We start from the raw sequence: 26,768 nt of genomic DNA, 5'->3' as shown, positions 1-26,768 counted from the left end.
GTAACGGCAAATATGAGAGCATCCATATAGTCATTTGTTACTTCTGCAGAAAAGCAAATTAGACCACATGTGATTTAAGAGGTGATTGTCAAAGATTAGGGGCGAAGGATTTTCTGGAAGAGGGAGTGTGTAAGTGAACAGATGTCAAAGTTAGGAGACAGTTGATTGCTACATAGAACAAAATTTTGACAAGAATATGGAAGGGAACAAGAAGTGATGGCTATGGAAGTGCACTAATTGAGGAGGCACAATCGATATTTCTACCTTAGATAAGGCAACCAGAATAGAGATGACTGAAACACAGTCTGCAGGAGTGAAGCTGTGCTTGTTGCTAACGAGCAGGCTCATCATCCTGTCTACAGTTCTGAAATGGCCGTGCGCTTCTGCCCTCTCCCTTCCAGTGCAGACTCTTTCTGTTATACTCAGGGGCCAGCCCTAGTGTCTTCTCACTCTCACTTCACGGTCTGCTTCTTCCTGTGCAAACCTGGCAGGTCTTAGGCCATTGGTTTTGATGTTTGATATTTTATAATAAATTGGGTTCCTTTGTTCAATCATTTCTCTGTGGGATCTTCTTAAACAAGATTTTCAGGTATAAGAGGTAGCAATGTTTTATACAATCAAACTTTGGCTTAATCGATAGGAACATAAATTTTTAGCCCTTGCTGTCAGAGAGACTGACGTAGGTTAAGGATCCTACTGCCCAACAGAGCAGTTTTCATCTGTCAGGGGAAAGTTACTTTTTTATAATTTTGGCATTTATTAGAATTTTATGTTCACTTGTTCTGTTGTTACTCTTAGTTTAGATTTTTGTTGTGTACAAACATGAAAAATAAAACCTTTAAGGGTCAAAAATCAATCAACATATATATCACCCAGGAAAGACTTTGGGCTTTAAAGCAGAGAACTGTTAGTAGCTAGTGTTTTGATACAAATATAAAAGATTTGCTTAGTTAGGAACTAGTTATGAATTATTGCTTGCCGGGGTCTGCGCACCACCAGCCCTAGATTGTACTGCCAGGAGACATCAAACACGCTTCCTTTTGTATGTTATAGAGACGCCGCTTCCTTTTTAGTAGAAAATGCATTTTCTCCTTTTACTTTACAGGTTATTTTCAGTTGTCCTTTATCAGATCCCTTCATTTCTTCATTTAAAGTTGGCTTCACAGCCACCATAGTTGTTTGAACTAATGACCTCTGCACATGTCTGTGTATTTCCCATGGGCCTCCACCTAAAATGTTTCCTTCCTGGGTATTTGTAAAGTGTGGTCAGGAGCGCTGCAGTTACCTCTGAACTACAGGTTTTCAAGAGAACTGTGTGCATATGATACTGTTATAGGAGTGAAACATAATTTTTACTTTTTAGGTTATTTTCTTTTTACCAGATTTCTACTGTTTGTGGGAATATTAAAAATAGGCACAGATTAGGATGACAGTTATGAACTGATATAAGGCTTTTCTTAAATATTTTTAGACCTCTGGTCTCCATTCATGATAAATTATGAATCTGTGTACTCTCTTTTTCTTTTCTTTTCTTTTCTTTTCTTTTCTTTTCTTTTCTTTTCTTTTCTTTTCTTTTCTTGTTTTAAGTCTCCAAATGACTTCCTAGCAAAATTGACTAGACTAGAGAGATGACTCAGTGGTTAACAGCACTGGCAGCTCAGAAACTGTCCCTCCAGTCCTGGAGGACCTGGCCCCTTCTCCTGACCTCCACAGTCAATAGGCCTGCACAAGGTGCACAAACATACATGCAGGCTAACAGCTATACACATTAAAGTAATAATTATTATTAAAATTTTTATTATTAGACATCGTATTTTAGTTCTTTCTATGACAATCTTTGACCTTTCCTGTATTTAATTTTGCAAATCAGCTTACATGAAATTCCTTTGTGGTTGTATTTTCTCGAAAGAGTACAAGTGAAATAAATTGATTTCATTGATCTGAATGTTAAAACCAGTGTTTACCTGAAAACTGAGCTCGCACCATCGATCCTAGATGACAGAATTTATTAAATTCTATTATGCTAAGCAGCAAAAATAAATTTACCTTTGCTTTAAAGTTCACAGTGTGGTATTAAGTTATGTTGTTCACCTTTGATATTTTTTCTCAATTTATTTTGAAGCTTCTTCTCAGTCTGTTGACAACCATGTTAGCCCGTCTTCATACTTGGGCCAGACTCCAGCGTCACCAGCCAGATACTCACCCATTTCTAAAGCAGTGCTTGGAGATGATGAGATCACTAGGTAAGGAACTTCATCTTCATATAGAGAGCCAGGCCTTTTAGGGCTAATATTAAGTAATTTCTACTCTTTTCTAAAATACTGCTTTTTACCCTCTTGAGGTGAGGTAAGTCGTCATACCAAAATTAGTTTCAGTAGTTTGGTGTGCTAGCGTGCGCCTGTAGTCCCAGCCCTGACAAGGGTGAAGTGGGAAGGTGTGAGCTCAAGGCAAGTCCAGGTTACAGACAGAACCCTGCCAGGAAGAAAAAAGGGGGTGGGGGGAACTAGTTTACATAAAGCTAAACTAAAAATTACACTGGTCCATCCACTAAGCTAACTTTGTATACTGTTTCAATACATGGCGTAGAATATTCTAGCAAGCTTTTAGTTTGTGTTTAGAAATCCAGAAATCAGCAAGTGATTTTTTTTTTTTTTTTGCTTGATATATATTGTTGAAACTCTGACACCAAAAGTTTGCTTTTATCTAACAATAGTAACCACACTAGAGTCTGTGTGTAAGGAGTGCCATAGGATTCTGATAAGGTAGAAATATTTTAGCTGTATTTTACATTATTGATGGTAGTAATGAGACACTGTATATAATTAGGTCTTTGTAATTTTTACAAGTATTTTATATTAACTGTAGCGTTTAGTGTTACATGTGTCCTCAGTGATGTCTGTTACATTTTTATTACTTTCATTATTGTTTGACTTTGAACTTTTGTGTTTAACTGTGACTTTTCTTTTTTTTTTTTTTCTTTTTTTTTTTTTTTCTTTCTTTCTTTTTTCTTTTTTCTTTTTTTCAGAGCTGGGGACCAAACCCAGGGCCTTTACCACTGAGCTAAATCCCCAACCCCAATTGTGACTTTTCTTATTAGGACTATAAACACCAGCCTTAGTTCCTAAGCTTTTTCTCTTCACAACCCCTTTCTCAGCAGAAATTTTATATGATTCCCAGATATATGCATCAAACATTTATTGATAAATATTTTTTTCCGTACGTACAATTTTTGCCATCTATTAAAGACCTGGGCAAGAGGTCTCAGTGGTTAAAAGCACTGTTTGCCCTTCTGGAAGAACTGGATTCAATTCCCAGCAAGCACATTACGGCTAACAAGTTCATTTAACTCCAGTTTAAGGGAATCCTCCTCCAGCACTCCATGCACATGGTGCACAGACATACATGTAGGCAAAGCACATATGAAGTGAAGATAAGTAACCCTTAAAAAAAAATTAAAGATCAGGACTCCATACTAATCAGATAGATGTATGTGCTTACAATGTAAAGAATTTAAGTCTTGGTGCCAGTACATTGACTTAGCAGGTGATGGAAACTGCCATCAAGCCTCACAACCTGAGTTCAGTTCCTGGAACCAGCATGGTAGAACGAGAGAGCCAGTTTTTCCTTGACTGCCTTTGTGTATAACTCCCCTCCCCCGCCAACACAGGCCATAATTAATGAATAAATGTAATTTTTAAAATTTAACTAAAAATAAATAAATAAATCTTGTTTAAATGTTTGATATTGCAGGCTATAGAGTATTCTCAATATTTTTCAGCATTGGTCAACATTTTGCTTGCTGAGAACACAACTGTCCGTGGAAATGCAGCACATGAGGGAATTGTGTTTAAGGACATCTCAGGAATGACTGGACATTCTGTCCTGAGCTCACGCCAGAATTTATTTAATGGCTTGTTGGTTTTTATGAAACTCAAGTTATCAATTCAAATACCAGTTTTTTAATCAAATAGTTAATACTATACAATCCAAAGATAACACTACTTTGATATTTATTAACTAAAGAAGAATGATTGCAAAATACTGAAATCTTTGTTTCTGTCAGAAAAGCACTGTGATTCTGTAAGAGCAGAACTCTAAGAGCACTGGGTTTCAAGTGCACAGCAGTCTCAAATCTTGGATGAGATTTTTTAAGCAGTATTTTTAGTAGTATGTATAGCATGTACAGTGCAGGATGCACATGCAGTATATTCAGAAGCAAGACTGCAGTGTTATCCCATGATGCAACGTGGGTCCCAGCTACCAGAAACATGGAAATTCATTACACATTTGATTTTGAATTAACTTTTTAGTTGTTGTGCATTCAAAAGTCTTTTACTTTTACTTTTGCCAAAGTTTTCCTCACCTCCAAGTCATCGCGCCCTCAATGTAGGATTGGGACCTATAGATGAAGAAACTGGGCTTAGAGATGGAGAGATGGCTCAGTGCTGAAAAGGAGTTGCTGCTTTTGTAGAGGATCTAGGCTCAGTTCTCAGTACCCATGCGGTGGTTCACAGTCTCCTTTAACTCCATCTAGTTCTAGAGGATCTGATGGCCTCTTCCGACCTCTGTGAGCTCCAAGCACACGTTGTATACTTAACGTGCATTAGGGCAAGCACTCATACATATAAAATGAAAATACGTCTTTAAAAGGGAAAGAAGCAGTGATGTCTCCGTACAGAAGCGTTTATCTCGTCACTGAGTCAGCAGGGTTGGAAACAAAGCCAATGCTCGTTAGTTGGGCTGGTAGTGTTTGCTGTTTGTGATCCTCCCTCCTCAGCTGCTCTCTAGCTTTACTTGCTAATGGTGCCTATTTCTAGAAGAGGGAAAATGATCTGTGTAGCTTTAATATCTTTACACATTTTATAAATTAAAGGTAAGTTGTAATTGAATTTCATTCCTGCCCCATCCAGGCTCTGTGCATGTCATATCGACAGTATCTGTTGAACATTGAACACAACAGACCTGCCTATTTCCATACTAATGTGAACCCAGTTGGTCCGTTACTAAATAGATTTTAAAATGGTGCCCATTGTATAATCCCATTTGATAAATATGGTCCTGTGCCCAGATTACAAACCACAGAAATCTTTGCCCAAACATTGTATGTCCTCCATAGTTTGAGCTAAACTCCTTGAGAGGTTGTGTGTCTCACAGTCTCAGCTCCCCTTCAGTACCACAGCATCCGGTTAACAGTTCTAAAATTCAGAAGCTGGGCATGAACGATGCAGGCCTTCAATCCCAGCACTTGGGAGGCAGAGGCAGGTGGATCTCTGTGAGTTAGGGGCCAGTCTAGTCTACAGAGTGAGATCTTGTGTCAAATACAAACAAACAAAACAACCACAACAATAAATAAAAAAATTTAAAGGTAGTTTTATTCAAATACTTACATACCATGGATTCTATACATATTAGTTTACAGATGGAGCTGGCAAATGACTCAGCTGACACACACACCCCCAAGCCCACATTTTAAAGTGTGTTCGTAGCACACTTGCAGTCCCAGCATGGGGGAATCAGAAACAGATGAACTGCTAAGGCTGTTAAGCCCAACAGCTTCACCCACTGAACTAGTTCAAGCCAGTGAGAAAATCCTGTATACAAGGTAGACAGCACCTGAGGAGTGACCTGAGACTTTGCTTAGACCTGCACATGTGACTACCCACTATACCACTGCAATAAGTCAGATGTGAGGCTTAATAATTATAATCTGTAGCATATGTTATTAGTTTTTATGTGATAAAATATGTATATATCCTAAAATTTAAATTTTAGTCATGTACACAGTGTATATTTCAGGTACATTGTATTCCACATGTGCTATTAGTACTGGCTATTTCCAAAACCTTTTTCATAGTCACAGAACCCACTCTATTCCTGACTCCTGATAACTTGAGGCTATTTTCAGTCCCGTGATTTGCTTCATCTAGATAAGTTATGTAAGTAGAACCATTTGATAAGTCTTTTGTGACTGACATTTCACAGCACAGTGTTTTCAGGGTTCACTCATGAGTTAGCATATATAAAATCTTTGTTCATCTTTCTTAACTGAGTAGTAGTTCTGTGTGTATATCAGAGAAAGAGAGAGAGAGAGAGAGAGAGAGAGAGAGAGAGAGAGAGAGAGAGAGAATGTATGTTCATGCAGGCCCATTCACACACTTTCGAACCACATTTTATTTCTCACTATAAATAATTCTATGGTAAATACTGACTTTCATGTAATTTTATTCATGCTGTGAGCAAGTTACTTGGGAAATATCCTGGGTGGAGTTCCAAGACCATATGTAACTTCTCTGTGAGTTAGCTTTGTGCAGAACCATCAAACATACTTTACAGTCAGAGCCTGGCAATGGTGGCACATGCCTTTAATCTGAGTACTCAAGAGCAGAGGCAGGAGAATCTTTTAAATTCGAAGCCAGCCTCGTCTACAGAGAGTTCTAGGACAGCTAGTGCTACAGAGAAACCCTGACTTGGAAAAAAAATACAATCACTACATGTCACCTACATTTTGTTTAATTTCCCATTTTGATAAGAAAAATAATTCATAAATACTATAAATGAGTTAGCAAAATTGATTTACCATATTATACAATTACTAAAATTCATATTTAACTCTCAAGATTATAACCAATTGTTTCTTTTTTTTCTTTTATTGGATATTTTCTTTATTTACATTTCAAATGTTATCCCATTTGCCCTCTGGAGGATTGATTTACCATATTATACAATTACTAAAATTCATATTTAACTCTCAAGATTATAACCAATTGTTTCTTTTTTTTCTTTTATTGGATATTTTCTTTATTTACATTTCAAATGTTATCCCATTTGCCCTCTGGAGGCCCCCCATCCCATCCCCCACCCCCTGTCTCCATGAAGGTACCCCCCCTCCCACCTACTCCCTCCCACCTCCCCACCCTGGCATTCCCCCACACTGGGGAAACAAGCCTCCACAGAACCAAGGCCCTCCCCTCTCACTGATGCCTGACAAGGCTCATCCTCTGCTACATATGCGGCTGAGCCATGGGTCGCTCCATGTGTACTCTTTGGTTGGTGGTTTAGGCCCTGGGAGCTCTGGTGGGGTCTGGTTGGTTGATATTGTTGTTCTTCCTATGGGATTGCACACCCCTTCCACTCCTTCAGTCCTTTCTCTCACTCTTCCATTGGGGTCCCCGTGCTCAGTCCAATGGTTAGTTGCAGGCATTCTCATCTGTATCTGAAAGGCTCTGCCAGAGCCTCTCAGGAGATAGCTATATCAGGCTCCTCTCAGCAAGCACTCGTTGGCATCAGCCATAGTGACTGGGTTTGGTGGCTGCATATGGATGGATCCCCAGATGGGGCAGTCTCTGGATGGCCTTTTCTTCAGTACCTGCTCCATTCTTTGTCCCTGTATTTTTTCCTGTGAGTATTTTTGTTCCCACTTCTAAGAAGGGCTGAAGCATTCACACTTTGGTCTTCCTTCTTCTTGAGCTTCATGTGGTCTCTAAACTATATCTTGGATATTCTGAGCTTTTGAGCTAATAATATCCACTTATCAGTGAGTGCATACTATATGTGTTCTTTTATCATTGGGTTACCTCACTCAGGATGTTAATTTCTAGTTCCATCCATTTCATTTGCCTGTGAATTTTATGAAGTCATTGTTTTTAATACCTTAGTAGTACTCCATTGTGTAGATGTACCACATTTTCTGTATCCATTCCTCTGGAAAGGACATCTGGGTTCTTTCCAACTTCTGGCTATTATAAATAAGGCTGCTATGAACATAGTGGAGCACGTGTCCTTGTTATATGTTGGAGCATCTTTTGGGTATATGCCCAGGAGAGGTATAGCTGGATCCCAATTGTTTCCTTTTATGTTTTAGAAAAAGTTTATATTAAAACTTTTAATTGCCTGCCAAATATGCTCTATTCTATTTAAGAGTAATGTCTGCCAAGTGATATTCTCCATTCCAACAAATTTAAAAGAATCTGCTCTGGCACATCCATTATCTTACCAGAAGATAGATGTGAGTGATTTTCACATACCTCTTCTATGCTGAGAGTTGTGAAAATTATCAACGGAGACAGACAAGCCAGAGAGTTTTGATGTATGGGAGAAAGGGAATGTGAAGTCATAAACCGGCGGGGTAATAGTGCTGGCCTTAACCACAAGTACCTCAAGGGCAGAGGCAAGCAGACAAGAACTCCACTGTGATGCCTTGTCTCAAAACACTTAGAAAACAGAAACTGTTTGGTTTGGGGCGGAAAGAGGATAGCTCAGTGGTTAAAAGCACTCTTTCAGAGGGCCTACATTCATTCAGTTCCCAGCACCCAACTCCATCTCACAACTACTCGGGTTCTAGGATCCAACACTCTAACACACATAGATGTAGAGGCCAGTGCAAGGAAAAAGTAAAATGAAAGATTCTTTTGTTATTGCTGCTCTTGTTTGGAAGTGCGTTGTCTATGATGCCCGAGTGTTATCAGATCCTGATCCTAAGTCATTCTCATGCTTTGACCTTTCAGGGAGCCAGGGCCACAGGTGCATGCAGTCACACCCAGATGTTAAAGCGCAGTTCTTTACCTAAAAAGTTTGCAGATGGGCAGATTCCAGGGTTGCATGGCGCCCATCATTTGACCTTCATAATTGCAGTATATCTAAGCCAGTAAGGAGATTCCATAATTGCAGTATATCTAAGCCAGTAAGGAGATTCCATTAAGGGGTTATGTATTTGATGAAGATGGGCGATATGAGAAAAGAGGGTGGGAATGTGTTCTTTTTCTGTGGAAAATGACAAAGCATTTTCATTTGTCAGAGGCCAGAAAGGGTCAAGCCCTCTGCTTAGCAAAAGGCAGTGGTTTCTGCTGACCAGTTGAATGGTGTCTTTGTAACTAAGAAGTAGTGGTGTTGCTGACTTCTCAGGCAGGAGTGCATACATGTCAGATTTTCTTGACAGAACCTTTAAATAAATGTTACTTTGTATTACCTTTAATACTGGTTTTTATTCTTTCAATATGCACAGAATGTGTTTTGATAAAATTTACTCCCTCCCTGCTCTCCCCGCGTCCATTTGTATTATTTCTTACTTTCACGTGGTGATGCTGTGGTTTTGCTTGCTTGCTTGCTTTTTTTTTTAACCATTAATTTTTTTGCTTTTATATAAAATTGGATTTTTTCCTTTTATTTCTTTCCCTTGTCATCTTGATAAGGTTTTTATGTAACATTTAGGTTTTGTTTTGTCTTTTTTCATTTATCTTATGCGTATTGTTTGGTGATACATCAACTTGGTATAGTGATACAGGCTTCTCATCTCAGTACGTAGTTGACTGGATGGTGTTGCGGTGAATTTGAGACTAGATCATTGAATTGAAGCTCAGCGCGGCCCCACAGTAGGACTTCCTCCTGTCATAGGAGTCACCAGAAGGATGCTCTCCTAGTGAAGTTCAGGTCCTACATAAAGTTTATAAGATATTTAATTTTTTTCTTAATTTTTAGGGAACCTAGAAAAGTTGTTCTTCATCGTGGCTCAACGGGACTTGGTTTCAACATTGTGGGAGGCGAAGATGGAGAAGGGATTTTTATCTCTTTCATCCTTGCTGGGGGACCTGCTGACCTAAGCGGAGAGCTCAGAAAAGGAGATCGCATTATATCGGTAGGCCTAATACTTGGATGTTTTTATTATCTTTATTATGACCTGTTAATAACTAGGAATGAATTTTAAAATAACTTGAAAGTATATTTCTGATAAGCATTGTAGAGTTCAGACTTGTTATTGGGGTGTCTTTGGTTTTGTTTTTGTACCAAGCTGACCTGTCCTGCATGTCTTGATTGTTGTACAGTGGTTACTGTTGTTTGTGGTCCTCAGGTTGAAGCTAGGGCATAATATCTATAATATCTATAAGGTAAATGCTCTGCCGCCAGCTACATCCCCAGCTGGAGTACAGTGAGTAACCCTTGGAGATCTCAGTCACAGAGCTGTCTCCTGAAGACAGAGTGGAAAGAACTGACTTCTGAAGACTGTCTTTTGGCCACCACCCATGCATGCTCACCACCAGTCATACCCAGTAATGCACAACAAGCTTGCTTGACAAGTGCGCCTACCTGCTTTGCCCTCCCGCATCTCCTGGATGGGTCTTGGAAGGTCTTTGTTAGTATCTCTGTAGAAGACTCCACGAGTCTAACCGTCCCCAGACGATGATGTGTGGTCTATTTTGTCCTCACATTCGGTTTTCCCCTATCTGTAAGTTGCAGCTTGGAAACTTGTTTTGACTTAGGTTCAAATTTCCTATTTCTTTCTTCAGCTAATTTTACTATACTACTAAGTCTTTCAAATAAAATCTCTCATTTTTTTTCCTAGCAATTTCATGTGGGTTTTGGTTTGTTTTTTTTTTTGTTTGTTTGTTTGTTTTTTGGTTTGTTTTTTTTTGGGGGATGGGGGAAGTTTTTATGCCAAACTCATATTCACATCGTCTCTACATCTGTCATGATTCCATCATAATAATCATTATTTTTAGTAGCAAGGTCTCTCAGATGTGGTCCAGCACGGCAAGCCACTCCTGAGTATCCTTTGGTCTCGGTTTCCTAAGTATCGAGGTTACTTCTTCGTGCGGTGACTGACAGGTTAGGTCTTCTTCCACCTCTGCATGTCTTACAGTCTTACCTCATGAGCTCCTCTGGATAGCGTCATAGATGATAGTGTCACAGATGGTAGCGTCACAGATGATAGCGTCACAGATGGTAGCGTCACAGATGGTAGCGTCACAGATGATAGCGTCATAGATGATAGCGTAATAGATGGAGTAGGACACATAGGATGATTCCCAGGGAAGGCACTGAGCCTGAGCTACTGTGTTACTCAGGAACAGAGTAACTGTGTCAGGGACTGTGCTAGGAATGGGGAATAGCTCATGCCCTAGGCTACAGGAGCCAAGCTCTGTGAACACCATCTGTATCTGAGCTGCATTTCGTTGCAGCCTCAGTTTACTGGTTTGTTTGTTTGTGGTTTTTGTTCCATGAACACAATAAAATATTGAGTAAAGCGATAGCTGGTTTCTTCCCACTGTCATTTGGTCCTCCTTCCCTCACCATTCTGCCAAGGACGGGCGTGTCCATGGGTGTCTTCCTGTGACATTCTAGATATTAGTTCGCTTAAGTCTCTTTAAAGTCCAGTACCCTCGCGGGTTTTTATAAACTCACTCTGAAGGTTTTTTTGATTACTGAGGTAGAAGCGGCGATTCTTTTTTTTTTTTTTTTTTTTTTGGTTCTTTTTTTCGGAGCTGGGGACCGAACCCAGGGCCTTGCGCTTCCTAGGCAAGCGCTCTACCACTGAGCTAAATCCCCAACCCCAGAAGCAGCGATTCTTGAGACGTCTCTGATTTAGTCCTATTCAGTAGGCCCTACTTTATCTTTAAGAATATATTGTAGTAATCTCCATTCTTACTTGATTAACCCTGCCTTTTGAGGCATTTGCCTTTAAACATAGAAAGGTAATTTCTTTTTAGCAATACTGCGTATGTTAATGTTTTAATATCTAAGGTTGTATATAATCCTTAATAAACTATTGCTTGCCACATATCAAATACCCAAATAGTCATATAGCTGGTTACTCTAATGTTCTAGAACAACTAAAACAAAATTTGATGGCTATTTCTTTTTGTAAGTGATCATCCATTCTATACTAGACTCTGCCCTTGAACTATATGAGACCTTCAAAGGATTATATGCAGGAATATATTGATAAATCTTTAGTATGTCAGGTGCTCAGTCAGATAGTAAGAAAGATAAGTCTGAAAACTGCATAAAAAGAATATTACATTTCTGGTATGTTTCTTCTGTCATGTGCTAGCCACATTCATTTTTCACCTCAAAGAGATTTTCTGACTTTATTTATACTCAAAAAGGTCTCCATATTGATTCATGTTTTTAAATGACATAAAATCTCAATAATGTATAGCACTAGTGACCTAAGATAGATGAATCATATAGGGGTTGGGGATTTAGCTCAGTGGTAGAGCGCTTGCCTAGCAAGCACAAGGCTCTGGGTTAAGTCCTCAGCTCAAAAAAAAAAAATCATATATCTTAATCTAAATCATAAATCTATCTCAAACTCAGAATATGTCCAATAAGAGACTATCATAAAATGGCAAACCTGTGAGGAAGGCGTGGGAATTCTAATTTAAATACAACCACAACAAGATAGGCTGCTAGTCCACCATCATAAAATCAGCCTTTGAAAGACTTTTAGTAATATAACAAGCAAACAACAGGTTCAAGTACTAAATAGTATATAAATAAAGACAAAAGTAATAAACTTGTGACAGAGGTCAGAGACTACATTTGCATCTTAGGCACATTTCCAAAGAGACTGGACCTTTGTAAGAAAGCAAAAGCAGATTTTATAACAGCGTATTCTCTGACAATGCCATAGTTCTGCAGCTAAACTGTGAAACAGAGAGGAGGGAACAAAGATGCTCCCATAGGAAGAAAATGTTTAACAAAAGACAGTGGATCAATTGGACAGAGAGTTAAAAGCATGAGCCACAATAAGTCTTACTCTGAAAGTTTAAAAAAAAAAAAAAGTAATCCTAGGTAGATTTAGACTCAAATGTTAAAACCTAAAGCCAGATCTTTCTGGGGGAAAAATGTTGAAAAACTATCTGGGCAAGGCAGCAATTTCTTGGGCAAAGCATAGAAGACACTAATAGAAGGCTCCACTTGGAAACAAGTAGGCAAGCTGTGTGAGGTCTAAACATATCTTCAGTAATACCTCACAAAAGACTTGTACCCACAAATACACAAATATATAATCCACAATAAAGAGCTTAAATAACTGTGCTACCTGGTTTTATGTCAACTTGATACAAGCTAGAGTCATCTGAAAGGAGGGAACTTCTAGTGAGAAAGTGCCTCCATAAGATCTGGCTAGCTAAAAGACATTTTCTTATTTAATGATAGATGGGGCATGCCCAGCCCATTGTAGGGGAGCCATCCCTTGGCTGGTGGTCCAGGGCTCTATGAGAAAGCAGGCTGAGCAAGCCAGGGGAAGCAAGCTAATAAGCAGCAACCTTCTGTGGCCTCTATCAGCTCCGTCTCCAGGTTCCTGCCTTGTTTGATTTCTCTCCTAACTTTCTTCAATGATGGATTATGATATGGAAGTGTAAGCCAAATAAACCCTTCCTTTCCTAACTTGCTATTGTTATGATGTTTCATAACAGCAACAGAAACCCTAACTAGAACACTAATCCTTTTTTTTTAACTCACAAAACAGACTTAGATATTTTACTAAAGGAGATTTAAGAGTTGACAGCACAAAGCTACAGAACCAGTAAACAAGGAATTTGGGGATATCTCAAATATATATCCCACTGAATTGGACGGCTAAAGGGTATTAATTTATTATTATTATTATTATTATTAAGGGCAATACTTAATGGAGAAGAGCAATGGGGAAACTGTAACTCATACAGTGATGTGAAAGCCATTGATTTAAACATGCAGGTAACTTATTATCTCTTTGCCCAAGAGCTGTGGAAACTTATCCACAGAAATGTTTGTGCCAGCTTAGTCATAGTGATTCACATCTGGAAATGATCTCTTTCTGTTAATAGGAAAGTAACTGAGTGAATAGTGAGATACTTATAGCATTTAATACTACACTTCAAGAAAATGCAACAAAATAACACGTCACTCTAAAAGAAAGTATCAGGTTGAGCAAAACACAGAGACCCCACACAAATGTGCAGTACCCCGTGTGGGTAATCATGAGCACTAATTTCTGGTAATAGAATTTGGAAGATGATTGTTATTGATTTGTACTGACTATAAAGTGCCTATTAGAACTCTTGGGGTGGATAATGGAAACAGTATATATGTTCTTTAACTCTAGATTCATGGGGATGGTATATGTTTGTTAGATCCTTCTATCTTAATTAGTCATAGGGCTTTTTCCCCTGCATTTTTCAAGATATGCCGTAGTTTAGTTTTTTTAAAAATAAGTTGTGGGGTTGGGGATTTAGCTCAGTGGTAGAGCGCTTGCCTAGGAAGCGCAAGGCCCTGGGTTCGGTCCCCAGCTCCGAAAAAAAGAACCAAAAAAAAAAAGTTGTAATGTGATAAGGATAAATTGGTGGTAAGTGTTGTCAGGCAAATTAGTAAGGAGAATAAAATTAGCTTGGGACCTTCTTCACTTCATACCTTCTGTCAAAGTACATTTTTAATTTGCTTAGATTTTGGTGTGAAAACTTCAGAGCAAAAATAGATGATTTTAAGTAGCCCATCTGAGACCAGCGTGTCACTGACACAATATTACCAAAATGTGTTAGACCAGCAGCACAGCCAAGTTCACTCAAGACTTCCCCAGTGTTGGCACTGAGAATTTGAGAGAGTGCAGGACAGTGTTGCTCAGCCTAAGGTGTGCTTGAAGACAGCACTGTTTGGCAGTATTCATCAGTAACATTGAAATGTAAGTGTTTAGTTGACTTCTCCGGGGAAATACTGTTAAAGCAAAAGAGAAAAATCTTTAGGTGCAAGAGGAAAAATATGAGGGGAAAAAAAAAAAACTTCAAAAATCAACAAATTCTAAAAACTCCAGGACAAATATTTAAGTACCTCATTGGATGAAATTCAAAAGCACAAATAAGAAAGTATACTTTAAAACAAAAGTTGTTACTAAAAAGAAAATGTATTTGCTTATATACTTAAAATAATAGCTGTCAATCACATACATCGTTGTCCATGTCCATGGAAGCATATAAACCAAGTGGCCTGCAGCTAGCAAGGCCACCAAGGCACTGACAATCAAAGGCTTGGGCTCTGACTGTGATAAAGCATTCATTAGAGTCATGAACTTGATCCTAATACCAATATAAATATATATCTTATGGCATATGGATTGTATATGTGGGATAAAAAAGAAATATCAAAAGCCTACTGTAGTAGAAAAGCCAAAAACCAGACAATTTCACTGACAAACTTAAAAAAGTTAAGAAACTCTTGCAAATCAGAAGAAATATAACATTTCCCAACTTGGTCTGTGAGACCATACTTAGAACAAGAAAGGTACATCATTTGTAAGATCCTCAACAAACTAATAGGCTAGATCTAGAAATAAAGTCATGTGCGTACCTAAGACGACTTAATCCAAGGAACGCATGGTTGATTCTGCAGAGAAAAAAGAGTTAGAAGCCATCCTAGTACAGTAAATGACACAGCCACATGATCAACCAGTAACAGGAGAAAGGATTGTAATAGGACCGCTCCGTTCCATGGTTAAAAACATTTAAGAAACTAGAAATGCAAAGGACATTCCTCACCTTGGTAGCTAAAAAAAAAAAAAAAAAAAAAAAAGAGCAGTGGCTTCTACTCACAATGAACAACTAAAAGTTTATCTCTTAAATGAAGAAAAAAAGGTGTTTCATCTTTTTCCCACTTGATTCAGCTTTGTTCTGAAGCACTTAGCCAAGACAAATAGCAAATCCTCTGTGTTAAAAGGAGGAGAGCCAATCAGCCAGCAGGAGTCAATGGGAGAGAGCTGCTCCACACCAGGAACTACACATGCAGGGTGAGCGTGGAGAGCTGAGCCGATGGGCAGAAACAGAAGGCTTGCTGGACACGCATGAGGCGACACCCTAGGTTTGATCCCTTCTGTCACTGTCAAAAACAGTGAGATGCTTAAGCGTAAAGTTAAGAGTAGAGTGGAAAATGGCTTAGTGATTAAGACTACTTGCTGTTCTTCCGGAGGACCTGAGTTCCCAGCACCCACCTATTCCAGAGGACACAAGACCCCTGTGTGGCCTCTGATGACCCATGTAGGCGAGGTGCTCAAACATGCCATAGGCATGAGCCTTCGGTTAGAAACACCAGGAAGAGAGAGCCAGAGAGTCTAGAAGCCCACTTACTTCAAATGTACAGGATTAGGATCTATGCCAAAGGGAGCTCAAAGTGACTTAGTGGGTTTTCTTAAAGCTAGAAGACCACTGACCACATTTGAATTTTGTTGTTTTGTTTGTCCCACAGACAGGCAGCTGCTTTTGGGGTAGCCCCCGCTTCAGTTTTTGATTTGTGTTTCTTTCTGGAGTGAAGGAAGTATTTTGGCCTTAGGTAGTTGTGATAGTTATATATCTCATCAGTGTTCAAAAAACACCCAACTGTGCACTTTTATGTTTTACGGTATTTGAAGTATTTCCCAGTGCTTAAAATGTTTGAATTTTTTTAGTTTATTTAAGGCTATTTACATATGTATATATGTCTTTCAGTACATAGGGTTTTTTTTTTTTTTTAAAACAAACAAGAAAAAAACATTGAGCAAGGTGTGGTGGCTCACACCTTTAATTCCAGCACTCTGGAGGCAGAGAAGCAGGTAGATCTCTGAGTTCTAGCCAGTTTGGTCTACATGGTGAACTCCAGGCTAGCCAAGACTACATAGTAAGACCCTGTCTCAAAAAACAAACAAAGAAAACCTTGATAAGACATCATACTTTCACTGAAGTATTAACTAATATTTGAGAAAGTGTAATTTTACTTTTGTCCAGCAGATTGTGTATTTTTGAGTCCACATGGAGTTCCAATCTTCTCCAAGCAAAAAAAGCTAAAACTTTTTTTTAAAAAAATAGTTTATTGAATATACTCAAAAAGTCAGAGAGATAGAATGTGTTTTCTGCCTGTAGTCAAAAACTGTGTGTGTGTGTGATGTGTGTGTGTGTGTGTGCGTGTGCGTGTGTGTGCTTGTGTGTGTGCTTGTGTGCTTGTGTGTGTGCTTGTGTGCGCGTGTGTGTGCGTGTGCGTGTGTGTGTGTGTGTGTGCGCGTGTGTGTGTGTGTGTGATGTGTGTGTGTGTGTGTGTGCGTGTGCGTGTGTGTGCTTGTGTGTGTGCTTGTGTGTGTGCTTGTGTGCGCGTGCGTGTGCGTGTGCGTGTGTGTGTGTGTGTGTGTGTGTAAGCAGCATGGCATGTGGTCAGAACACAAGTCTTCGGGTCAGGCCTGGCCTTCCATGTAGGTGGTGGCAGGGTCTCTGCTGTTCTTAAGCTCACTGACCTGTGAGCTAGACATTCTCCCTTCTCCATTTCCCATTTCTGTTTGGCTCATGGGGACCATAAACATGAGTGCCACTGTACCTACTAGTGTTTATGTGAGCTCCGAGAGTCCAAACTGAGGTTATTGAGTTTGCGAGCAAGCACTTTTACCCAGTAGAACTTTTCCTCTCGAGTCAGGCTATAATCAGCACTAAGGAAACTGAGACTGAAGGATGGTCAGTTTTATCCAAACTGAGCTACAGAGTGAGTTCCAGGGCAGCCTGTACTGCAGAGTAAGACCTGCTCCCCTCCCTCCAAAGAGCTTTAATTCGTCTCCTACAATCTATAAAAGTTTATCTTTCTCTAGACTTTTTCTCTAGTTTATTCTGGCAATTGGAATTTGCAGAGTACGTTGTATTGTTATAAAGGGTAAGTTAACCCCTGCAGCTGGAGTTACTCTCTATTAGCCATACTCGGTTGCATTTAGCTTTACAAGGCTAAAATTAAATTTTAAAGGTTTGCTTTTATTTTGTAATATGGGTAGGCATGTATGTGTCTGCATGTGGCTATGTGCAGAGTACAAGTGCCTGCAGCAGCCGTAAGCATCAGATCCTCCCTAGAACTAGAACCGAGAGCCCACTGACACGGCTTCTGAGACTCCAACTTGGGTCCTCTGGAAGAGCAGCAAGTGTTCTTAACTGCTGAGCCGTCTCTCCAGCCTCCGATCAGTAATAGTTAGTGGAAGTCCTAAACACAGTTGTGGTCTCTTCATTGTTGTTGGTTCTTAGTTTTTAATATTAAGGCTTTATTGCCCTCAATAATATGTCTGTTCCAGTGTTCACATTTGTCTTAGAGGAAAGGGAGTGATCTCTGACGGTGTGACGCCTTGCTGCATAAACTGAGTTAGTAGTGGGGTTCAGAGGTAAGAATAAAATGGAATGTTCTTCAGGAATCAAATTGCACCCAATGCAAGTTCCTTTATTAAAAATTATTTCTGAGAGTATTTACATTTATTGTTGGTTAAATTGGTCCCTAAAATCTGAACTGTGCTTAGCAGTTGCTTTCCTGTTACAGAAGTCTTGGTCTGAGAGGAAGAAAGAAATGAAACGGAGTTGAACTGGAGAGCTAAATATAAATAGAAATCCACTTCCTTCCTATTGCTTGAGTTGCTAGCAAAATGAATTATGCAGAATAATAACACTTGTTATTACCTGGGTAGCCAGCCTCTGACATCCTTCTGAGGAAATGCTTGACTTCTCTTACCATTAAACAAAGTGTTTTTGGTGAATCAGATTATTTGAAATAGTTACGTATTGTTTTACTGAGTGATCTAGTTAAGCAATTAAGGTACCGTAATTAATATGTGCCTGCTTCCATGATGGGCCACTGTGATGTCTAGTCAAAGATTATTATTCTCAAATTAATATCTAATTTTATTTACAGGTAAACAGTGTTGACCTCAGAGCTGCAAGTCATGAACAAGCAGCTGCCGCATTAAAAAACGCAGGCCAAGCTGTCACTATTGTCGCACAGTATCGGCCTGAAGGTAAGACATTTTGTTGCCTATTAATATTGCACATTTTAGTTATTTTTGACTTTTTTTTTTTTTCGGAGCTGGGTTCACCAGGGCCTTGCGCTTGCTAGGCAAGCGCTCTACCACTGAGCTAAATCCTCAACTTAGTTATTTTTTAAAATGATCTTAAAGTCTTCCTTTTAAACTTTTTTTCCTCTACAACAAGCTTTCATGTAGCCTTTGTTGTCCTTGAGCTCAGTGTGCTCTAAGGATAATTTTGAACTGATCCCCCTGCCTCTACCTCCCAGATGCTGGAATTGTAGTTGAATGCCACCAAGCCTGTTTTCATACTGTACTGGAGATCAAGTCACAATTTTTTATTCATAACAGGCAAGCACTCTGCCGTGTGAGCTAAGCTCCTAGCTCTTAGTGATGTCTCATTTCTAATTTAATCTGTTTTATGTATTGTTTTATTTGTCAATTTAGTATTTGTCCAGTCTAAACCAATTCATTTTCGAGATCAGTAGTGTTTTTCATTAGGATTAGAACATTCATCTGCCAATTGTTGAGATTGTACCATTATTTGAATTAATTTCCAAGTTTCTTTTTAATCTGACTTCCAGTTTACCACATCTAAGTATTCCTTTTACTAACTCATTGATTCGAAAGAGGAATAAAAACTGTAAGTAAAAGTAGTAATGCTGCCCAAGGATATGAAGTTACTCAGACTCTTTTCTTTTAAATTATACTTATTAATACCAAATTCATACTTTCTAGTAGCCTTTATTGTTATTTAGAACAGAAGAATAAAGTTTGTGGTGTACTGTCTTTGTCGGCAGTGAAGCATCATGGCGTAACTGGACTAGATTCCTAGGGGAAGAAAGTGATCCTGGAAAATTGGAGGTAATCCCGTAGTGAGCATGTGTAAGCCTGCAGTAGGATCAACAATACCAGGTGGGCAGTAGAGCCTCAGTGAGATTGATGCCTTTGAGAACCCAGAAGAAAACATAGAAACATGTTCATAAACAACATGACGAGGGATAGAAACATGTTCATAAACAACATGACGAGGAAGGAGAAATGAGGTGGCTGAAGGCGCAAAGTGAAGTGCTTTATAATTTAGGCTTTAAATGAAATAGTCTGTAAGTTAGCATTGAAAAGAAACAATTCCAAGCTATTTTATTTACTCTAATTTATTGGTCCAGCAAAATTTGACTCAGAGTAACAAGTAATTTAAAAGTATCTAGCCTGCGTATTCATCTTATTCTTAGGAAGATAATTAATAAAGAGCACAGAGTAGCTTGGCAGCAGGGACATATGACATGAAGTTCAACCTCAGCTTCCTTAACAGTTCATGTGGACAGAAACCCACAAAGTAAAAGTGTAAGAGTGGAGTTAGACATTAATGTAAGCTGGCAAACCCAGACACAGACACTTCAGTGGGTACAATAGGAAAGTAAAGCAGAGAGAAAGGCTAAAATATTTGAATGGCAGTGTTTTGGGGTTTGTTTGTTTGTTTGTTTGTTTTGGCTTTTCAAGTCAGGGTCTCTGTGTAACAGAGCCCTGGCTGTCCTGGACTTGCTTTGTAGACCAGGCTGGCCTTGAACTCTCAGAGAACTGCCAAGAATGGCAATGTTTTCAAAGGAAAACAAATGTCTATGCAATATACACATAATTAGCAGATTGTATTACTATATTTGTGTGTTGTGTGTGAGGATAATAAAAGGAAGCCATCAATTACAGAAAGTAAAAGGAGGACATGGGAGGGGTTGGAGGAAAGGAAAGGAAGAGGAAATGGTGTAATCATATTCTAATTTAATTCTTTTACTTAAAAATCCTTTATAATATAAATACATGTTTGGAATTTCAATTTGATGCATTCCTAAAAACTTTCTGCTAACACAGAGAGGGTTGCTATGATGGAGTGCAGCATATACAAGTTGAGTCTTATGACCATTGACCTACCTAAGCCTAGCACACACGCCAGATGGAGCCGGCGCTCTGCCACTCAGCCTTTCTCTGTCGTCACCGAGTGCCCCCAGGAATTTCCCTTCTCCTCCTCCTTTGGTGCTGATTCTTAATCTTATTTTGGGTTTTATTCCTTTTTTTGTGATTTCTCAGCTTGATCCTTTTCTTTTGTTTGAGAGGGGCAGTCTGGTGAAATGCTAATCTGAAGACTGCTGAGAGACAGTACTATTCAGTCTCAATTTTAAAAGGAAGTTTTGAATAAAAGAGAATTCTTTGTGTTTGGTTATTCAAATACTATTTAGTATATGGTTTCTTTATATGGGTTTGTCTTATATATGTTTAGTATTTTCCAAAATTTCCTGAATACCAAACTTGTGGGTCCTAACGTAAGAATGGGGATGGGGTGGCATTAAACATTATCTCTCCTCAATACTCATGCACATTCTATTTTAGTTGTTTCAAATAACTTTAATATTTTATATGAAATAAAATGGCTTAGTCCAGCAGTTTCAGAAATGCTGGCGAACATTTCCTGTGTGACACCTAGCCTCTTCTTTCCCAGTAGCAACTCTGCTGAGTTTGATGGATTTCTAACCGTGTGCACACAGCCTAAAAGGAGACAGAGTTCTCCCCAGAAAGTGTGAGGAAACATATACAGAGTGGTTAAAAGGTGGAAAGGGGATGACAGCTGTGAACTGATTGAAACTAAAGGAAAGAGAGTAATCTTCACAAGGTAAAGGAAATTGAAAATTAAAAAGTAACATTGAGGGCTGGAGAGATGGCTCAGCGGTTAAGAGCACTGACTGCTCTCCCAGAGGTCCTGAGTTCAATTCCCAGCAACCACATGGTGGCTCACAACCATCTGTAATGAGATCTGATGCCCCCTTCTGGTGTGTCTGAGGACAGAGACAGTGTTCCCACATATATGAAATAAACAAATCTTTTTAAAAAATAGAGGTAACATTGAGAAATGTGTGGGAAATGATCATAAAGAAAATATTACAAGGAATTCTTAGTAGTGAGGACCATAAACATAAAAATGACCCAAAAAAAATCACACTTTTAAGAACTTGTCAGTAATCACTCTAGCACCCTAATCGTAAATATTTGATAGTATCTGAGACTGTTACTACTTATCAGAAAAAGTGCTCTCCTGCCTCACTATAAAAATGTGCTTTTTTTGTTTGTTTGTTTAAAATTGCCCAAGGTTTCTCAGAGTCCCTCAAAGTGAGAACTAACAGTGTGCCTACATGAAATGTAGTGAACGTGTTTTTAAATATTGTGGAGCTCTTAGAGATGTAAGGCTTATCAAACCATGATGAAAAGATGGTAACCTGGAGCCAGTAAGTCACTCTGCTTCAAGAGCAGGGTGGGTCTATTTTAGGGGACTTTGCCAACTAATTGTTAAAGATAGTCTTCTGCTAAAAGTAAAATTGTGGCTGGGTTAGTTGTATATCCCTATAGTCCCAGTACTGGGAAGGTAGAGACACGAATCAGGAGCTCAAAGCTGTCCTCAATAGAGTGAGTGAGTGAGTGTGTGAGTGAGTGAGTGGGTGAGTGAGCGAGTGAGTGGGTGAGTGAGTGAGTGAGTGAGTGGGTGAGTGAGTGGGTGAGTGAGTGAGTGGGTGGGTGAGTGAGTGGGTGAGTGAGTGAGTGGGTGAGTGAGTGAGTGGGTGAGTGAGTGGGTGAGTGGGTGAGTGAGTGGGTGAGTGAGTGGGTGAGTGAGCGAGTGAGTGGGCGAGTGAGTGGGTGAGTGAGTGGGTGAGTGAGTGGGTGAGTGAGCGTGTGAGTGGGTGAGTGAGTGGGTGAGTGAGTGGGTGAGTGAGTGAGTGGGTGGGTGAGTGGGTGAGTGGGTGAGTGAGTGGGTGAGTGAGCGAGTGAGTGGGTGAATGGGTGAGTGAGTGAGTGGGTGAGTGAGTGGGTGAGTGCGTGAGTGGGTGGGTGAGTGGGTGAGTGAGTGAGTGGGTGAGTGAGTGAGTGGGTGGGTGAGTGAGTGGGTGAGTGAGTGAGTGGGTGTGTGGGTGCGTGAGTGAGTGGGTGTGTGAGTGGGTGAGTGTGTGAGTGGGTGAGTGGGTGTGTGAGTGGTTGAGCGGTGGGTGAGTGGGTGTGTGAGTGGTTGAGCGGTGGGTGAGTGAGTGCGTGAGTGAGTGGGTGAGTGGGTGAGTGAGTGAGTGGGTGTGTGAGTGGTTGAGCGGTGGGTGAGTGGGTGAGTGAGTGGGTGAGTGAGCGAGTGAGTGGGTGGGTGGGTGTGTGGGTGGGTGTGTGGGTGAGTGAGTGGGTGGGTGAGTGAGTCCGTGAGTGAGTGAGTGGGTGGGTGAGTGAGCGAGTGAGTGGGTGAGTAGGTGGGTGAGTGAGTAAATCCTATAAAAATACGCAATGCTAAAATATTTTTAAAACAGAGGTAATGTACATTGAAAAATCCCACTTTTTTTTTTCTTTTTTTTTTTTTTTTTTTTTGGCTAATTGCAAAAAACATAAAAGCACAGAACAGTTGGAGCTCAGGCTATAGCGCCTACTTGGTTCTACTGCTTGGAACATTGGGGCAGGAAGATAGCAAGTTTGAGGTCAGCCTAGGCTACATATTGAGTCTCTATTCCAAAACCAGATAAGCAACACAGGGAAAAGCGAAGCCCAGGAGAGTGGCTCACTCACACCAAGCACTCATTGTGCAAGTTGCAGATTTAATCCAGAACCCACAGGTAAAGGAGAAGACCTTCACACACGTCATGGCACGTGTGTGCACTCACAATAGTTATATCAGAAGCATAGAATCAATGGTACTACTAGAATGTGCAAAATGAAATGGTAGATTTAATGCTGCGTGTTCCATAACTTCTCTGCACTTACAAAATTATTAGGACAAATGAAATTAAAATTTATTAACAGTCTACAACAAAACTAGGTGTAACTCTTCATAAGTCTCAAAATAACACTGATGTAAGCAAGCCATAAAGAGCTACCAACCCCTGTGATGGCACCCACAGAACAGGGCGAAGCAACAGGAGAGGCGCAGGGCGAGTAGGAGACCATGAAGTAGGGGTAAGGTAATCCCAGTGCAAGGTCTGTGCAGTCTGCATACTGAGTGCAATGCGTTCAGCAGCCAACTGAGCTCACTTTCTATTTAAAACCCCACGCTCGGAGAGGACTACTGGGAGAAAATCCCAATTGAATGGGATTGTTGGGGTGCTCTGACCAAAGGACATCAGAGGCCTGAAATAGTAGGACAAATGCATGATAACTAGGAGAATCTCAGCATTATTAGATCATATCTTTGAACACTTGGCAGAAATAACAAAAAAGGAAGCTCCAGTCTCGAAGGGTGAAGCCATAGAAAGGTGAAGCCATTAAAAACTTACTGGGGTTGGGGATTTAGCTCAGTGGTAGAGCGCTTGCCTAGCAAGCGCAAGGCCCTGGGTTCGGTCCCCAGCTCTGAAAAAAAGAAAAAAAAAAAAAACAAAACAAAACAAACAAAAAAAATAAATAAAAACTTACCCAAAATTTTAGGGAAAGCTGTGTGTGTGTGCGCGTGCACACGTGTGTCTGTCTGTCTGTCTCTCTGTCTCCCCCTCCCCTTTTTCCTCCTTCCATGGCAACTTGGGCTACAGGAAACCCTATCTTTTAAAAAAAATTTTTTCTAGAAACTTAAATTTTAGATAAAAATGAACAGCTCGAGACTGAATCACACAGAAAACTGGTTGAAAACTAAAAATAAGAATCAAAATAATTTCTTTACAAACAACAAGTGCATGCCAGAAAACACATGCTTGAAATAATTAACTGATGTTACACTAGTATTTACAGAACATATTTATGTTGTAGAATCAGAAACGTACTGAAAATGATAGACCACTATATTTAATCTGGACCAGTATTTCCTAAGAGAAGAAGGAAACTGGGGAAAGGTTTTTGAATTGAAGCTAGAGAGCTTTCTCTTCCATAGCTTGATCACTTAAGTCCCACAGCCATTAGAAAGAAGAGAGCAAGGCCCACTTCAGGGGTAGGGGGCCAAGGCGTGCTGTAGTGACCCACTGGACCTAGCCCATGAAAAGGGCTTCCTGTCAGGTTATGTCCTAGTTTGAGCACTAAGCACATTCAGAAAAGTGGTGAATACTGATGAGAACGGACGCTTGGTTGTGTTCAAAACATAGAGTGAATATGCATATAAGGCTGGCATTACCCATTATCTTTATGAGTTAAATACAAAGAGGAAAAAAGCTAAGTATGTATTCTGTGAGATTGGGTTAGTTTGAATATTTAGTATGAACTCAGTTTCAGAACATCTAACATCTTTATGTGCATATATAACTATCTGATACACCTTACCCCTGATACCATAGTCACACCCCAACAGTAATGAGCGTTCATAGTCCTTAGAACTTGCCCTCTGATCTAGGTGTATTCCTCTTTAAAAACCGAGGCTTTTTGAACAGATGGCTGGCTTCCAGATTCAGGCAGGGAAAATATTGTTATTTTCTCATACTCTGTGCCAAAAAGTAAAATACTCAAGCAATGATAGAAACATAACCAAAAAAAAAAAAAATCCAATATGGAACAAGACACACAAATAAACAGTTTCTGCTTCAAATTACTGAAATAGTACTAAGTATAGCATACTAAATAAAGTAGGAGTCCTTACTAATGTTAGTTAAATGACTAATTGAAAGCTTAATGGGCTAGTGAGTGATTGAGCAAGCCTGATGGTCTGAGATCAGTCCTAATCCACACAGTTGAGAGAGAGCCAGTCCTCAAGTTGTCTTGACAACTTGGGTCCACACAGGTCCATGGGATCTCTACACCTCCCTCAACACACAATAAATAAGTAGGCTTTTTCTGTTTTAAGAATTAAGAGATGTATACATATTTAACCCACCAGACACCCCTTGTCAAAGGCAGTAACATTAGACTTAGTGAGAAGACAAATGGAAGCCTAGGTCGGTTCTGTGGGGATTATAGCCTCAGTCTGTAGACACATCAGGAAGAAACAAATGAGAAGACACTTTACGTCATCAAACAGAGGTACTGTTGTGAGTCACAGCTTCTGACCCAGCTTACAGTTCAGGGGATTTAGTAGTCTTTAACATAATGATATGGTTTAAAATAGCCATTGTCAAAAAAATTTTACTGCTTTTTTAAATTTTATTAATATACTTCTGATTGCTTTTTTGTCATTTCAGCAATTTAAAATTTAGAAAATAATTTTGTAATTTTCCTTCTATTGGCTGGTTTGGCTTTTTTTCCATTGTTATTAACTCTACATAAGTTCTACGTTTAAGATTATCTGTTTTAAGAAAAATTTCATCCATCAAAGCATCTGACATTAATTACTGTAAATTTCATTTTTTAATTGAAAACTGGAATAATTCCTATTTTAAATTTTATATCCAAATAATATAAAATTGCTAGTTAGTTGATTCATAGAGTTGTCTTAAATGTGATTTGAACAAAGATCTCCTCGACCAACCAGTTCTAATTTCTTAGTAGCTTATTACTCTTTTAGACTTCTAGCCTACTTGGTCAGTTTTAAGACACTATGTAGAGTGTACATTTTATCTTTAAAAAGCTTGTTTTTGGGGGTTGGGGATTTAGCTCAGCGGTAGGGCACTTGCCTAGCGAGCGCAAGGTCCTGGGTTCGGTCCCCAGCTCCAGGGGAGAAAAAAAAAGCTTGTTTTTAGTAGTATTTAGTTCATTTCTTTTCCCCCGTCAGAGTACAGTCGTTTTGAAGCTAAAATTCACGACTTGCGGGAGCAGATGATGAACAGCAGTGTCAGCTCAGGGTCAGGGTCTCTCCGAACCAGCCAAAAGCGGTCCCTCTATGTCAGGTAAGTGTCACTTGGAAAGGGGTATCACTTAATGGGCTGTGTAAGCAGATTCTGTTTGCTTGTCTGTTTGTTTACTGGGACTGACTTGGATTTACTATAGAACCAATAAGAACATTTTCATGAGTGATTTTCTGACATACTCTCAAGAGTTGGAATATTTTAATAACATAAATTACGTGACCTTTTGAATTAATAGTGGTATAAAAAAAGACAAATGTGGGCTACAAAAGAGAATTTAGGTTAATGTTTTAGTAGTGACTATATGAACTTGGTTAGATCATATTTCCCTGCATATACTCCTACACATAAAATAACAAAATAAAAAATAATACTATGAAAGTGTTGAGTAACATGGAAATATTTTAACCTTAATTTTCAATTTTCAGATTAAGATAAAAGAATAACTGTTAAGTATTCCAGTCTGACTGACACAGTTCTCCTTGGCTCTCCTCACTTGTTTGCTGAAAGTGCTTGGGGATCACAGT

The 26,768-nt window shown here is 39.4% G+C and overlaps 1 protein-coding gene across 51 annotated transcripts in view; it reads left to right on the top strand.

Annotated features, from left to right (window-relative positions):
• Positions 1 to 26,768, top strand: part of Dlg1 (discs large MAGUK scaffold protein 1) — a 191,584-nt gene that overhangs the window by 126,683 nt on the left and 38,133 nt on the right. For 50 of the 51 annotated variants that reach the window (XR_015632603.1, XR_015632604.1, XR_015632601.1 and 47 more), the window contains 4 exon segments: positions 2,123 to 2,243; positions 9,475 to 9,631; positions 18,427 to 18,529; positions 26,169 to 26,283. Coding sequence is in view for 44 of the 51 variants with exons in the window: in NM_001393734.1 (NP_001380663.1) it covers positions 2,123 to 2,243; positions 9,475 to 9,631; positions 18,427 to 18,529; positions 26,169 to 26,283 (496 nt within the window). In the remaining 7 variants the exon portion in view is untranslated. 51 annotated transcript variants of the gene reach the window in all.

Source organism: Rattus norvegicus, chromosome 11 (assembly GCF_021556685.1).
Source record: "Rattus norvegicus strain SHRSP/BbbUtx chromosome 11, alternate assembly SHRSP_T2T, whole genome shotgun sequence".
Taxonomy (NCBI): domain Eukaryota; kingdom Metazoa; phylum Chordata; class Mammalia; order Rodentia; family Muridae; genus Rattus; species Rattus norvegicus.
The sequence above is the reverse complement of the archived record's forward strand: the minus strand, read 5'-3'. Positions and strand labels throughout refer to the sequence as shown.